Here is an 11,803-nt window from a genome sequence, read left to right as displayed (position 1 = left end):
GGGAACTTTGATAACTGGAAGCAGTTCTAGGATCTGATGGTGCCAGAGGATATATTCTGGGTATGTGAAAACAAAAAGTTATGAAAAGTCAACATGATTTCTAAAAATAAGTGGGAATACTAAAGTATGAATAGGAGTCTAGGGTGGGGCACAAATTCAGTTTTTAGGGATGGAAGAGGCCTCCTGGAAAGAGGATTTATATTCCAAAGAGCTAAGGAATAAAACAGACATCAGATACCCTGGATCTCAACCCTGGACAGAGAAACACAAAACAGGCAAGGAGTTATGAAGCTGTAAGAGATCACTAGCAATGCTATAGTTAAGTGCTTGGCTGCTAACCAATAGGTAGGTGGTTTGAATCCCATCTACTCTGTTGTAGATCATGAGGTAATCTGTTTCTGTAAAGATTACAGATAGCCTTGGAAACCTTATAGGGCAATTCTATTCTGTCCTGAGTTAGAATTGATGGAACAGGGTTTGGGTTGTGGGTAGTAGTAATATTTTATTTGTTTGTTTTTTTAAGAAATCCAGAGCCTGTTAAGATTGGAAACATCTCTCACTTGTGCAAACTTTGTATGGAGTGAAAATTTGGATTCTTCCCTTCCAATAAAACCCTTTATAATTCTGGGTATGTTAGGAGTGGAAAGGTTGTGAATATATATAAATGGGGAGGGAGATTTCCAGCCCTCCCCCTGTAAAAATGTTGAGGAGAAAGAAGGGTATAATCCCTTTACAGTAACTCTTTTTGGCAATCCCAATCATCAGAGTTAAAAATAAAGAGGGTAATTCCAAGGATTTGGTGAGAAACCATGTACCATCTGGTATTTTAGAGATAGAATCTCCACCCCTCCATCCCCACTAACATTAAAGACAGTTTTGGATAGGGACCTCCTAGGACACTTAATTTTCATAGCTCATTCCTGGTAAACTACATTGGCTTTTGATTGGTTAAGGTTAATTTAATTGTAAACACACATGATAAACTTACAGTCATATTCATTCCTAAGTTCACAATGCTATCACTAGTATTACCATTATTTTGTATTTATTGAGCACTCATAATGTTCCAGCCTTTCACTCCAATGACCAAATTACCTCTCCTACCTGCCTCCTTTCCATCCCCATATCTTTGGATAAAGCTTCATAATCATGTCTGGCCCTGAAAACATACATAAGGACAAATATCTTGGGGACCCTAGAGTGTTTGGTCTTTGGACAGTCTGTCTCTGGCACTACTATGGAAATATATAGATATATTTTTTAACTCTTTGCTCATGTCTGTACAATATTGATCTCTGCTGATTGCTTAAAATAGAACTTGGTTTTCTATTACAGCATTTTCTAGATCAAACAACTCTGTAATAAAGGAAGACCTAGATTTACATAACCTCCTAGAGAATTTTAAGTAGATACTCTGAAATTTTTGTATAGTAATCTAATACCTATTTTCCCCTAGAGCTCTTACCCAGAGGAACAGGACTAAGGTAGAAGGGGCACTTAAAGATGACACAGAAACACCCAAAAACCCAGCCTAGATATTAGTGGGCATGAAGGATGTTTGGGAAGGGGACTATCCTTTTCCCCAGACATTTTAAGTAACCATCAAGGGCTCAGCTGAGGAGCAAAGACAAGAGTCCCCTTAAATGCACAAATGGTCTAAGGGTACCTTAAGAAATTATGAACATTTTCCTAGAAAAAAGAGTCACGTCTTCAGTAGTTATGTGGCATATCCTTTAACAATCTAGGATTTCCTGGGATGCTCACAGCAGCTTTGATAATGATCAACCAGCGCAGCCCCAGGAGATTCCATTTAAATCTGATGGCAAGGCAGGGGGCCAATGACTGTTTTGAACATAAAACTGACTCTTCCCCAAACCTAGTTCTGGCACAGGTACCCTTCATGCCAAGAAGAGGGATTGCTTCCTCAGATACCTCTGGTGAGATCCAAGGCCTTGAGTTGCCCAACAGAATAACCTGCTGGCTGGAATGGCTGGTATGGTGTGACACCACTAATGAAATAGTGATTAATCACATGTTGCTGGTGGAAAAGGAGTGCTGGTCATGGGCTAGAGACTGGCTCTGAGAGTGTAGATCACTGGATGGATACTGACTTTGGGGAACATCCTCTCCAGGAAGCTGGTCAATTACCTCAGAGACTACCGAAAATTGCTGATTTATCTCCTCAGGGCCTTCTTGGTCCTGAAGATCAGCCTCCTCAAGGAACTCTTGAGATGGTTTATCAACCTCAGGAATGTCCTGAGACAAGAGATCGCCTTCAGGGGAGTTGTTGGGCAGCCTGTCAACCCCAACAGAGAAGTCCTGGCATGGCTGGATGACCTCCTCAGGAACCTCTTGGGCTGGCCTGTGAATCTCCACAAGAATTTCCTGGACCAAACCACCATCATGTACAGAGAACCCAGGCAACAGCCTACCAACCTCCACAGGTCCCCCTTGGCATGGCTGGCTAATCTCTTTAGAGTTCCCTTGGTAAAGCTCATAGACTTCCTCAGAGACATTGCTGGTCTTCTGGCATGGTAGGCTGATCTCAGGGACTTCTTGGCATGTTTGAGTAACATTGTTATGATTCTCCCGGCATGGCTGGCTGACATTCTGAGACTCTTCCAAACACAGCTGGCTAATATCAGGGACCTCCTGTAATAGCTGTCTGACCTCCTCAGTGACACCCCAGTGTGATTGATTGATCTCAGAGGTCTCTACATATTGCTGGCTGACCTCCTGGGAGACATCCCGGCATGGCTGACAAGTCTCCACAGGCAGGTCCTGTGGGGTCTGATTTGGTTCAAAAGTTTCTTTCTCCCCTTCTATATGCTCTTGTGCTTCGTTCCCAGGAGTCTCCTGGGGCTGCCCAAGACCTTCATGTTCTTCAGTCACATGTGAACTCAGGGAAGATTGATCACTGAAGCCAAAATGGGTATTACCGTCCACTGCAGTGGGAGAAGAAGGTCCAGCACTGGACACAGTGCTGGAAGGGCCACTGCTGTCTGTAAAGCAAAGCCAGGATACTGAGTCAGATCAGCTAAAAGTGTAGGCTCTAACCTATACATGTAGATCAAATGCTAGACTAGGTGGCCTTTGCCACTAAAGTCTTAATGAAAGAGGGAATTTCTCCTAAGTTAGGCAGAAACTCCTATTATACTAGAAGAGTAATACTTCATCCTATTATACTAGAGGGATAGTACTAAGGCACTTCAAGAGAGAATGCTGAGACCCACCTCATCCTGTTCTTTCACAAATGTATCCCTATTTCAACTTCAAATTCCCCTGGCTGCTCATTGCTATTTTGAAAGGATATAAACTTGTGCCCAAACAGCTCATAATTAAGGTTACACATTATTATTTACCTGGATTTTTTTTTTGTCAAGTACAAATTTCTAGATTCTATTTCCAAAAGTTCTAACTAAATGTTTAGGGTAAAGATGAGGGTGAATGGGTGGGTAGGCAGCACAATTATAATTTTGCTTAAAATAAATTGATTCTGATATGTCTTTTCTTAAGAATCACTTCCTTGCACTACCAATGCTTTATAAGGCACTCTCTTTTCTTATCGCAGTAAACTCAGCTGTTTTAACAAAAAAAATACAATAATTTATTTGTGAAATCAAAGGGCTGCTCTGCATTAGTTCCATTAGTCTCATGAGGTCCTGTATTTCTGGGGCAGGGGTAATCACTATTTATGGTCCAAGAGATATATAGAAAAATGTAGAAAACTCTTAGTGTCAATTTGTTGGTGTGGACTACCAAGTCAGAACCAACCCATAGCTAAATCTCCAGCAAGTTTTCAGAGGCAGTTAATAGCAAGGGAAGAGACTGCCTATCTTTTTCTCCCGTGAAGCAGCTGATGGATTCAAGCAAGGTGCCTTCAGGATTGCAGTACAGCTTCTTACCACTAGGCCACCAGAAAACCACAAGGGTCAGAGGAATAGTAAATAAACTGATTTACCCAAACCTAGAAGACTTTCATGAAATCTTAAAATGATAGTAGGTTTTTAATTAACTTTTCTGGGGGTCGGAAACTGCTAAACTCCAATGAAAACTACAGACTATCTTCCCAGGAAAATGTGCATATGGATATTGATGCTAATTTTTACATATCATTCTTGGGGTCATAGACTACCCCCCAAAACCATCCATGGGCTCAAAGTTAAGATTTTCTAAGTCTTTTGATAGATATAGAAATATATAGAAAGACATATAAAATAGGGTTGTGTATATTATGTACATGCAAAATGTAAAGCTAATTTTCTAGATTCTAACAGTAGTGTAATAAGATCTTACAGAGTCTTAAACTACATTGTGACATAATTCCTACTCTGACCTCCACTTCTTCATTTACATTCAATAGAAGAGTGATATATTTTTCTCTTTCTAAATATATTTATTGATAATATTGTAACTATATGCTTACTGCACTCTGGTATCAATAATCGATAGTTTCTGAAAGCCTTATGAATATCAGTATCCTCTAATCAAATAAAGGATCTATGCCTATTGAAAGGCCTGTGGTTCCAAATTCACCAGTTGATCCAAATAAGGAAGTGGGCAGTCTCCTCCCATAAAGATTTATAGCCTCAGAAACTCAGTGGAGGGTCACAATGAGTTGTAATAGACTTTCTAGCAGTGGGTATGTCAGAGGCCAACTGAGAAAGTTGGCAAGACTGAGTCTGGAATGTCTGGATATGTCATTGTCTTTAAGGTATGCCAGCCAGGTCTCTCTCCTCTGAAAAGGATCAGAGGAAGGATGTTCCAGGCAGGAAAAAGATGAGCATAGTTTTGGGCTAATAAGGCTCCAAAAGAAATAAAGTCTATTTCTGGTGCAGGCAGACCTTAAAGAGGATGTTTACAAATGAGGCTACATGCCACATGCCTGATAGTATGTCAAATACTAGATTTGGCTAAAAAAAAGAAAGAAAAGAGGAGAGGAGAAGAGAAGAGAAGAGAAAAGGAAAGAAAAGAAAGGCTGTAAGTTAAGCTTCATTCAAGGATAGAAGCAGCTGGTGATTTGATTCAGGCAAATAAAAAAGATCAGGTGAAACAGAAAAGAAAGAATAAAGTTTCCAGGGGAATAGAACCCAGAAGCACTAAAAAAAAAAGAGGTAAAGGAGGCAATGGCAAGGTGATTATACATATAATCATCTGAAATTCAGAATAATTCCTGGTGTCAAGGAGGAAAGTTTATCCCTCTTGAAGGGTGACAGAAGAAAAGCAACATTTAAGAATTCTTTTCCCTAATGTTAAGCCATGAAAATTTACTTTAGCCCTATGTAAATAAAATAATGGAAGCATGTGTTTAATTTCACTTATTCCCTTGAAGCAGGATGAATAAGGAAAGAATTATCCATCACCATTGTCTCTGATTTGATTACCACTAGAATCTCTGCCTCTCTACAATCACACTAAGAATTTCTGTGGGTCTAGTGTGCATAAGTATTAAGAATAATCAGTGCTTGGCTAGAGATAATAAAGGAGAGACTGGAAAGAGTACTTGTATTCATTATTATAAGCACTTGAATTAACAACTGAGAAAATTAGAGAGAAGGGACATACAGAGATTAAAAGTAGGTTCTACGTTTTTGCTAGGTTACCTCCTACCTAATTAGTCATTGTTTCTCAAAAAAGCTATAGCTGACCAAATGGGGATATGATAAAAATGATGTTTCCATCCTTTTGTCCCCAGAGGATCTTTTGGGCCATGATATTTTTACAAAACTCTCAAATGAAGCAAGAGAGGGCAGCAAAAGAGACTGCTTCTCTGACTAGATAATCATGGTTTTTCAACCCTCTCTTCTTGCCTCACACTCATCAGTCACTCCATTCCCCCTTGCCCTTTGTCTACCCAGTTCCAAAAGGAGTACTTACACCAAGGGGGCTTCTCAGAGCGCTGCCGGAGTTGTAGAGGAGGTGAATGAAGTGTGCGAGGTGGGGAAAATGGGTTATTTGAGGTCTGGATGCTGTGCATAGAATCAAAGAGGGCTGAATAGATAGAAGAGAGAAGGAAGGGGGAAAAGTATATAAGGGAGTGTCTAAAAGCCAAAGACTCTCAACATAAGTCAAAGCCAACTTCTACCTCTGGCTGAGAAGAAACATTTCCTAAGGTTCCTTTACTCAGCCCTTTGCATTAAAAAAAATTGTATTAATAATATTTTCAAAAATGTTTGGAAAGTAGCTGAAAGATGTTTGCAACAAATTCCCATATGCTCATTTAGATATAATATGTTAACATTTTGCCCTATCTGTTCATTCTTAAATTCTTTAAAAGGACATTAGATAATATCTCACCTATAAATACTTCAGTATGCATCTCTAAAATAAAAAGAAAATTTTCCTACACAGCCACATATTATTAACATACCTAACAAATGAATAAGTCCCTTAGAATTTCTAATACACAGTCTATATTCAAATTCTCCCAATTATTCCCCAAATGTCTTACAGCAAAATTCAAACAAATGATTGAACGGAAAACCAATGTACTTTGTAAACTTTCATTCAAATCATAATTTAAAAAAATCAAAATTATAAAAAATAAACAAGGGGAATGAGAGCTCAAGTGTGAGAGGAGGTGGGTGGGGAAGGATCTCTGGCAAGACACTCTAAGGTGAGGCTTGTGAGGCCCCCCTCCCCACCCCCGGGCCCCGCCCTGGGCCCCAGCACCCACCCTGTCAGCCCAGCCCAGCCATGATCAAGGCAATCCTCATTTTCAACAACCTGGGGAAGCAGAGGCTCTCTCTCCAAGTTCTACCAGCCTAACAGTGAAGATACACAACAACAAATCATCAGGGAGACATTCCATTTGGTACAGAAGAGAGATGAAAATGTTTGTAATTTCCTAGAAGGAGAATTAATAGGAGGATCTGACGACAAATTTATTTATAGACATTACATAACATTATATTTTGTCTTCTGTGTGGATTCTTCAGAAAGTGAACTTGGCATTTTAGATCTAATTCAAGTATTTTTTTTTTTCAAAAGAGATGGATTCTAATTCAAGGGGTGGGGAAGACATTTTCCCAGTTAATGGTTCCACTCCCGCTGTGGCGCTGCGCTAAACCATCCTGCGAGCTCTAATTCAAGTATTTGTGGAAACATTAGACAAGTGTTTTGAAAACGTCTGTGAACTGGATTTAATTTTCCATGTAGACAAGGTTCACAATATTCTTGCAGAAATGGTGATGGGGGAATGGTTTTAGAGATCATTACACAAATTGATGCACAAAATAAACTGGAGAAATCTGAGGCTGGCTTAGCAGGAGCTCCAGCCTGTGCGGTATCACCTGTAAAGAACATGAATCTTCCAGAGATCCCAAGAAATATTAACATTGGTGACATGAGGATAAAAGTGCCAAACCTGCCCTCTTTTAAATAAAAAATTTAAAAGGCAACTCTCAGGTAAAATCCAGGTGGAAAAAGTTATCCAAGTTTACCTTGTAGTTGTTCACCCAAGGCTTAACTTTTGTTCTTGGATTTAAGTCAAGGCACTGTATAGAAATTGTGTAAAATCAGTATGTGAAGTTCAATGTCGCTTTTGTTGATCAGTGATTTTAAAGAAATTGAATCGTTTCTGTGTGATTTTTTTTTCTTTTTTTTTCTAAACTACATTCTTATGTCCACCTAAGGCATGCCTCTTATATTGGCTACTACCATATTTTGAAAGTATTTGAGATATTTAATGATGTACAACTCCAAATGTTGGTGTTTTGTATGGATCACAAGTACAACATTTCTTAATTATTTCTGTTGTCATAGTTTTTATTTAAAAAACCAAGTATGTATTGCATGAAAACATTCTGATCTTTTTCTCTTAGTTTAAATAAACTCCAAGGTAACTGGACTTTGAAGCACCTTTCTGTTTGCCTGGTATCTACTTTAGCAATAATTTTTTTTTATGAATGTGTAGATCATAACAAACTATGGTTGACTCTGAGAAGAATGGGAATCCCAGAACACTTGATTGTTCTAATGCGAAACTTATACTTGGACCAGGAGGCAGTCGTCAGAACAGAGCAAGGGAACATGGTTCAAAATTGGGAAGGGTGTACGCCAGGGATGCATCCTATCTCCATAACTTTTCAACCTATATGCAGAACAGATTATCCGGGAGGCTGGGCTCTATGAGGAGAAATGTGGGGTCAAGATTGGTGGACAATTTATCAACAATCTGCGTTATGCGGATGACACAACTCTGCTTGCTGAAACTGAAGAGGACCTGAAGCGCCTGCTGCAGAGCGTCAAGGACTGCAGCCTACAATATGGATTGAGGCTCAATGTCAAGAAGACAAAGATTCTCACCACTGGACCAATTGGCAGCATCAGGATGGATGGTGAAGAGATTGAGATTGTACACAGCTTTAGTTTGCTTGGCTCCATAGTCAACAGTCTTGGCACCAGCAGCCAGGAAATTAAAAGGCGCATTGCCATGGGAAAGTCTGCTGTTAGGGACCTTTCCAAAGTATTGAAGAGCAATGGTGTCTCTCTGGAGACTAAGGTGCATCTGATACAGGCCATGGTCTTCGCAATCACTTGTTATGCATTAGAGAGTTGGACAATGACCAGGGAGGATAGAAGGAGAATTGATGCCTTTGAGCTGTGGTGCTGGAGAAGAGTATTGAGAATACTATGGACTGCTAGGAAAACAAACAGATTTGTCCTGGAAAGGGTTAAACCGGGTGGCTCCTTGGAGGCAAGGATTCTGAGGCTCCGTCTTACTTTGGACATGTTGTGAGGAGAGACCCATCCTTAGAGAGGGACATCATGCTTGGAAGGGTGGAGGGACAGCGCAGGAGAGGAAGGCCCTCTATGAGGTGGATTGATTCAGTGACTGGGATAATTGGGATGGGAGGTCAGAGACAGTGCAATTGGCATAGGACAGAGCGGAGTTTAGGGCTGTTGTACATAGGGTCTCTATGAGTCGCAGGCGACTCGACGGCACATAACAACAACAACATTTCTGACTCAACAAGGTAAGTAAAAGTATATCACTGTTAAAAAAAACCATGGGATATATCTTGCATTTCGTCAGAGTAAAGAGTTGATGAAAGTCTTCTATCATAACAGATGAGTTTCACTGCATTTTATTTTGCTTCCAGATTGCTTTAAGATTTATTATAGGCTCATGGATTTTTATAGACTTGGTGTACTTCAAACAAATACACCAATCATTTTTTTTCAATGCTCAGATTGTCCCAATTCTGGTTAGGGAAGCCCATTCAAACTTGATTGCTTCTTTCCTTCCTTCTTGATACATGATACCCCAGGTCAACATGTGCTTTCTCTAGATTACCTGTTCTCAAGGTAACTGGTCCTTAGTAGAAGTAAAAAAAAAAAACACCTTACATATTATGACTCTGTAAAAGGGAGCTCTGGTGGCCTACTGGCAAGAAGGTGCCCTGAAGGCACAAGGTTCCAAGCTGCCAGCTGCTTTGTGGAAGAAGGATGGACAATTTCCTCCCATGCGATCAACTGCCTCTGAAAACCTGCTGGAGGTTCAGCTATGAGTCAGTTCCAATGTGATGGCAAAAAAAAGAAATAAAAATTTGCTTTAACTATAATCTTTGGCCCCAAGTTGGTGAGCTGTTAATTTACTTTATAGGGTTTTCAAGGAATATCCCCTGCATAGCTACTTTTTGTTCTGAGTGGTGGAAATGTAAAGTGGCACAAAAGTCTTATGTTAGTCCTTCAAATAGCTCCTAGAAAGGTTATTAAAGACCAGCACAAATATTTGAGAATTAGTGCTTATATGGTTGGTCTCCCTAAATCTGAACTAGAGTTCAACCCTAAGAAGGAAAGCTGTCATTTGTAACACTACTGTCTGGCTGGAGTGCAGTGTGAGACCAAAGTGGGTGAAAATACTGTAAAACTTTCCTACCATTTTAAAGTTGCTTTTTCTTGACTCAACATTTGTTTGGTTGCTAGAAACTTCTATTTTCCAGAATTCCAATAAAGTTGGTTCTGACAATTTTTGCTGACTTTTCAGGGTGGAGGAACTAAACCTTAGAGCTACCTACTCCACAATTTTCACTAATGTCACTACATGGTTCAAGAGCAAGGATGTCCATTTACAGATTAAGGTGTGCCTGATCTCACTCTTGTTATTTTCAACTGATTCAAACACATGTGTAAGTTGAAATGAATAAGGAAGATCAAAGAACTAATGCCTTTGAATTATGATGTTTGTGAAGAGTATTGAATATACCACTAACTGCCAAAAGAATAAATAAATCTGTCTTGGAACAAGTGCAGCCCTCAGAGTATTCTTTAGAGGCAAGAAGATTGATGAAACAATATACATTAGGCATGTTGTAAGGAAGGGACAGTCTGTGGAAAAGTGCATCATGCTTGGAAAGCTGAAGGGTCAGAGAAGAAGGCTCTCAGTGAGACGGAAAGACCAAGTGGCTGCAGCAAAAGGCTTCAGCATAGAGGAGATTGAGGATGCTGCAGGATTGGGCAAGGTTTAGAGCTACTGTGCAAGGGGTTGCTATGACTCGATGTCACCTAATAATCATTTTCACATTTAGATTTCAGATTCATATGGAGTTTATCATGGTATCCAAAGTGATACATGGGTTCAATTTTAATTTTTACCAAATGGATATTCAGTTTCCGAACTCTATTTATTTAAAAATCTATTTACTTTCAAATACTGGCTTTCTTTTAGGAGTCCTGGGTGGTGTAAAGAGTTAAACAAATTACTATCTAAAAGATTGGTGATTTGTACTCACTCAATTGTTGTTGGTAGGTGCCATTAAGCAGAGTATGACTCCTAGTAACCTTATGAACAATACATCTAAATCCTGCCTATCCTGTGCCAGCCTCATACTTTCTGACACTAGGGACCATTGCAGCAGTCATTGTGTCAATCCATCTAATTAAACGTCTCCCTCTTTTTCACTGACCCTCTGCCTTTATAAGTATGATGTTGCTCCCAAAAGGACAGCCTCTCCTAACAACATGCCCAAAAAATGCGAGATGAAGGTTTATCATCTTTGCCTCCAAGAAGCACTCTGGCTTCACTTTCTCCAAGACATATGTGTTTGTTCTTTGGGCAGTCCATGGGAAATTCAGTACTCTTATCCAACATTGCTCAAAGGCAACAATTCTTATGTTATACTTGTTTCTTGTCCAGCTTTCAGATGCATAGCAAGTGACCATCCTATGGTCAGGAAAGACCATGGAATGAATCAGACGCACCTTAGTCCTCAAACACACATCACTGTTAATAATTTGGAGAGTTCCCTAACTGCAGATTCACTTAGTTCAATACATCTCCTGAACTTCTGATGGTACTAAGAATGTTAATTGTGGATCCAAGTAAGATGAAGTTGTTGACAGTTTCAATCTCTTCTCCATCATGATGTTGACCATCAGTCGGTGGTAACAATCTTTGTTTTCTTAAGATTGAGATGCAATACATATTGAAGGCTGCATTCCTTGATCTTCTCCACCATGTGCTTCAACTCCTCCTCATTTTCAGCAAGCAAAGTTGTGTCATCTGCAAAACTCAGGTTATTGATGTCACATTCTTCTTCACAGAGTCCAGCTTCTCGAATAATTTGCTCAGCATACAGACTGGATAGGTATGGAGAGAGAAGATTCAACCTTGATGTACTCCTTTCTTAATTTTACTTTGCTCTGTTTGTACAACAGTCTTTGGGCTAGGTATAGGTTTCACATGAGCACAATGTTCTGGGGTTCCCATTCTTCTCAATGTTAACTACAACTTATGATCCACACAGTCAATGTCTTTGCATAGTCAATAAAGCATAAATAGACATTCTTCTGGTATGCT

General features: G+C 39.7%; 1 protein-coding gene and 1 pseudogene across 1 annotated transcript in view; one reads left to right on the top strand and one right to left on the bottom strand.

Annotated features, from left to right (window-relative positions):
• Positions 1-2,028: 2,028 nt before the first annotated feature.
• The window catches only part of PPIP5K1 (diphosphoinositol pentakisphosphate kinase 1), a 51,173-nt gene continuing 41,398 nt past the window's right edge, over positions 2,029-11,803 (bottom strand). Inside the window, exons 29-30 of the mRNA XM_006883207.1 lie at positions 5,878-5,991; positions 2,029-3,002 (exon numbers count right to left, since the gene is read on the bottom strand). Coding sequence (XP_006883269.1) covers positions 2,029-3,002; positions 5,878-5,991 — 1,088 coding nt within the window. The remainder of the gene's footprint in view (positions 3,003-5,877; positions 5,992-11,803) is intronic.
• Positions 6,697-7,384, top strand: LOC102843887 (annotated as a pseudogene).

The sequence above is a fragment of the Elephantulus edwardii genome, unplaced genomic scaffold (genome assembly GCF_000299155.1).
Source record: "Elephantulus edwardii isolate Elephantulus edwardi_28Jun2011 unplaced genomic scaffold, EleEdw1.0 scaffold00026, whole genome shotgun sequence".
In the NCBI taxonomy this organism is placed as follows: Eukaryota; Metazoa; Chordata; class Mammalia; order Macroscelidea; family Macroscelididae; genus Elephantulus; species Elephantulus edwardii.
This window is presented reverse-complemented; position numbering and strand designations above follow the sequence as displayed.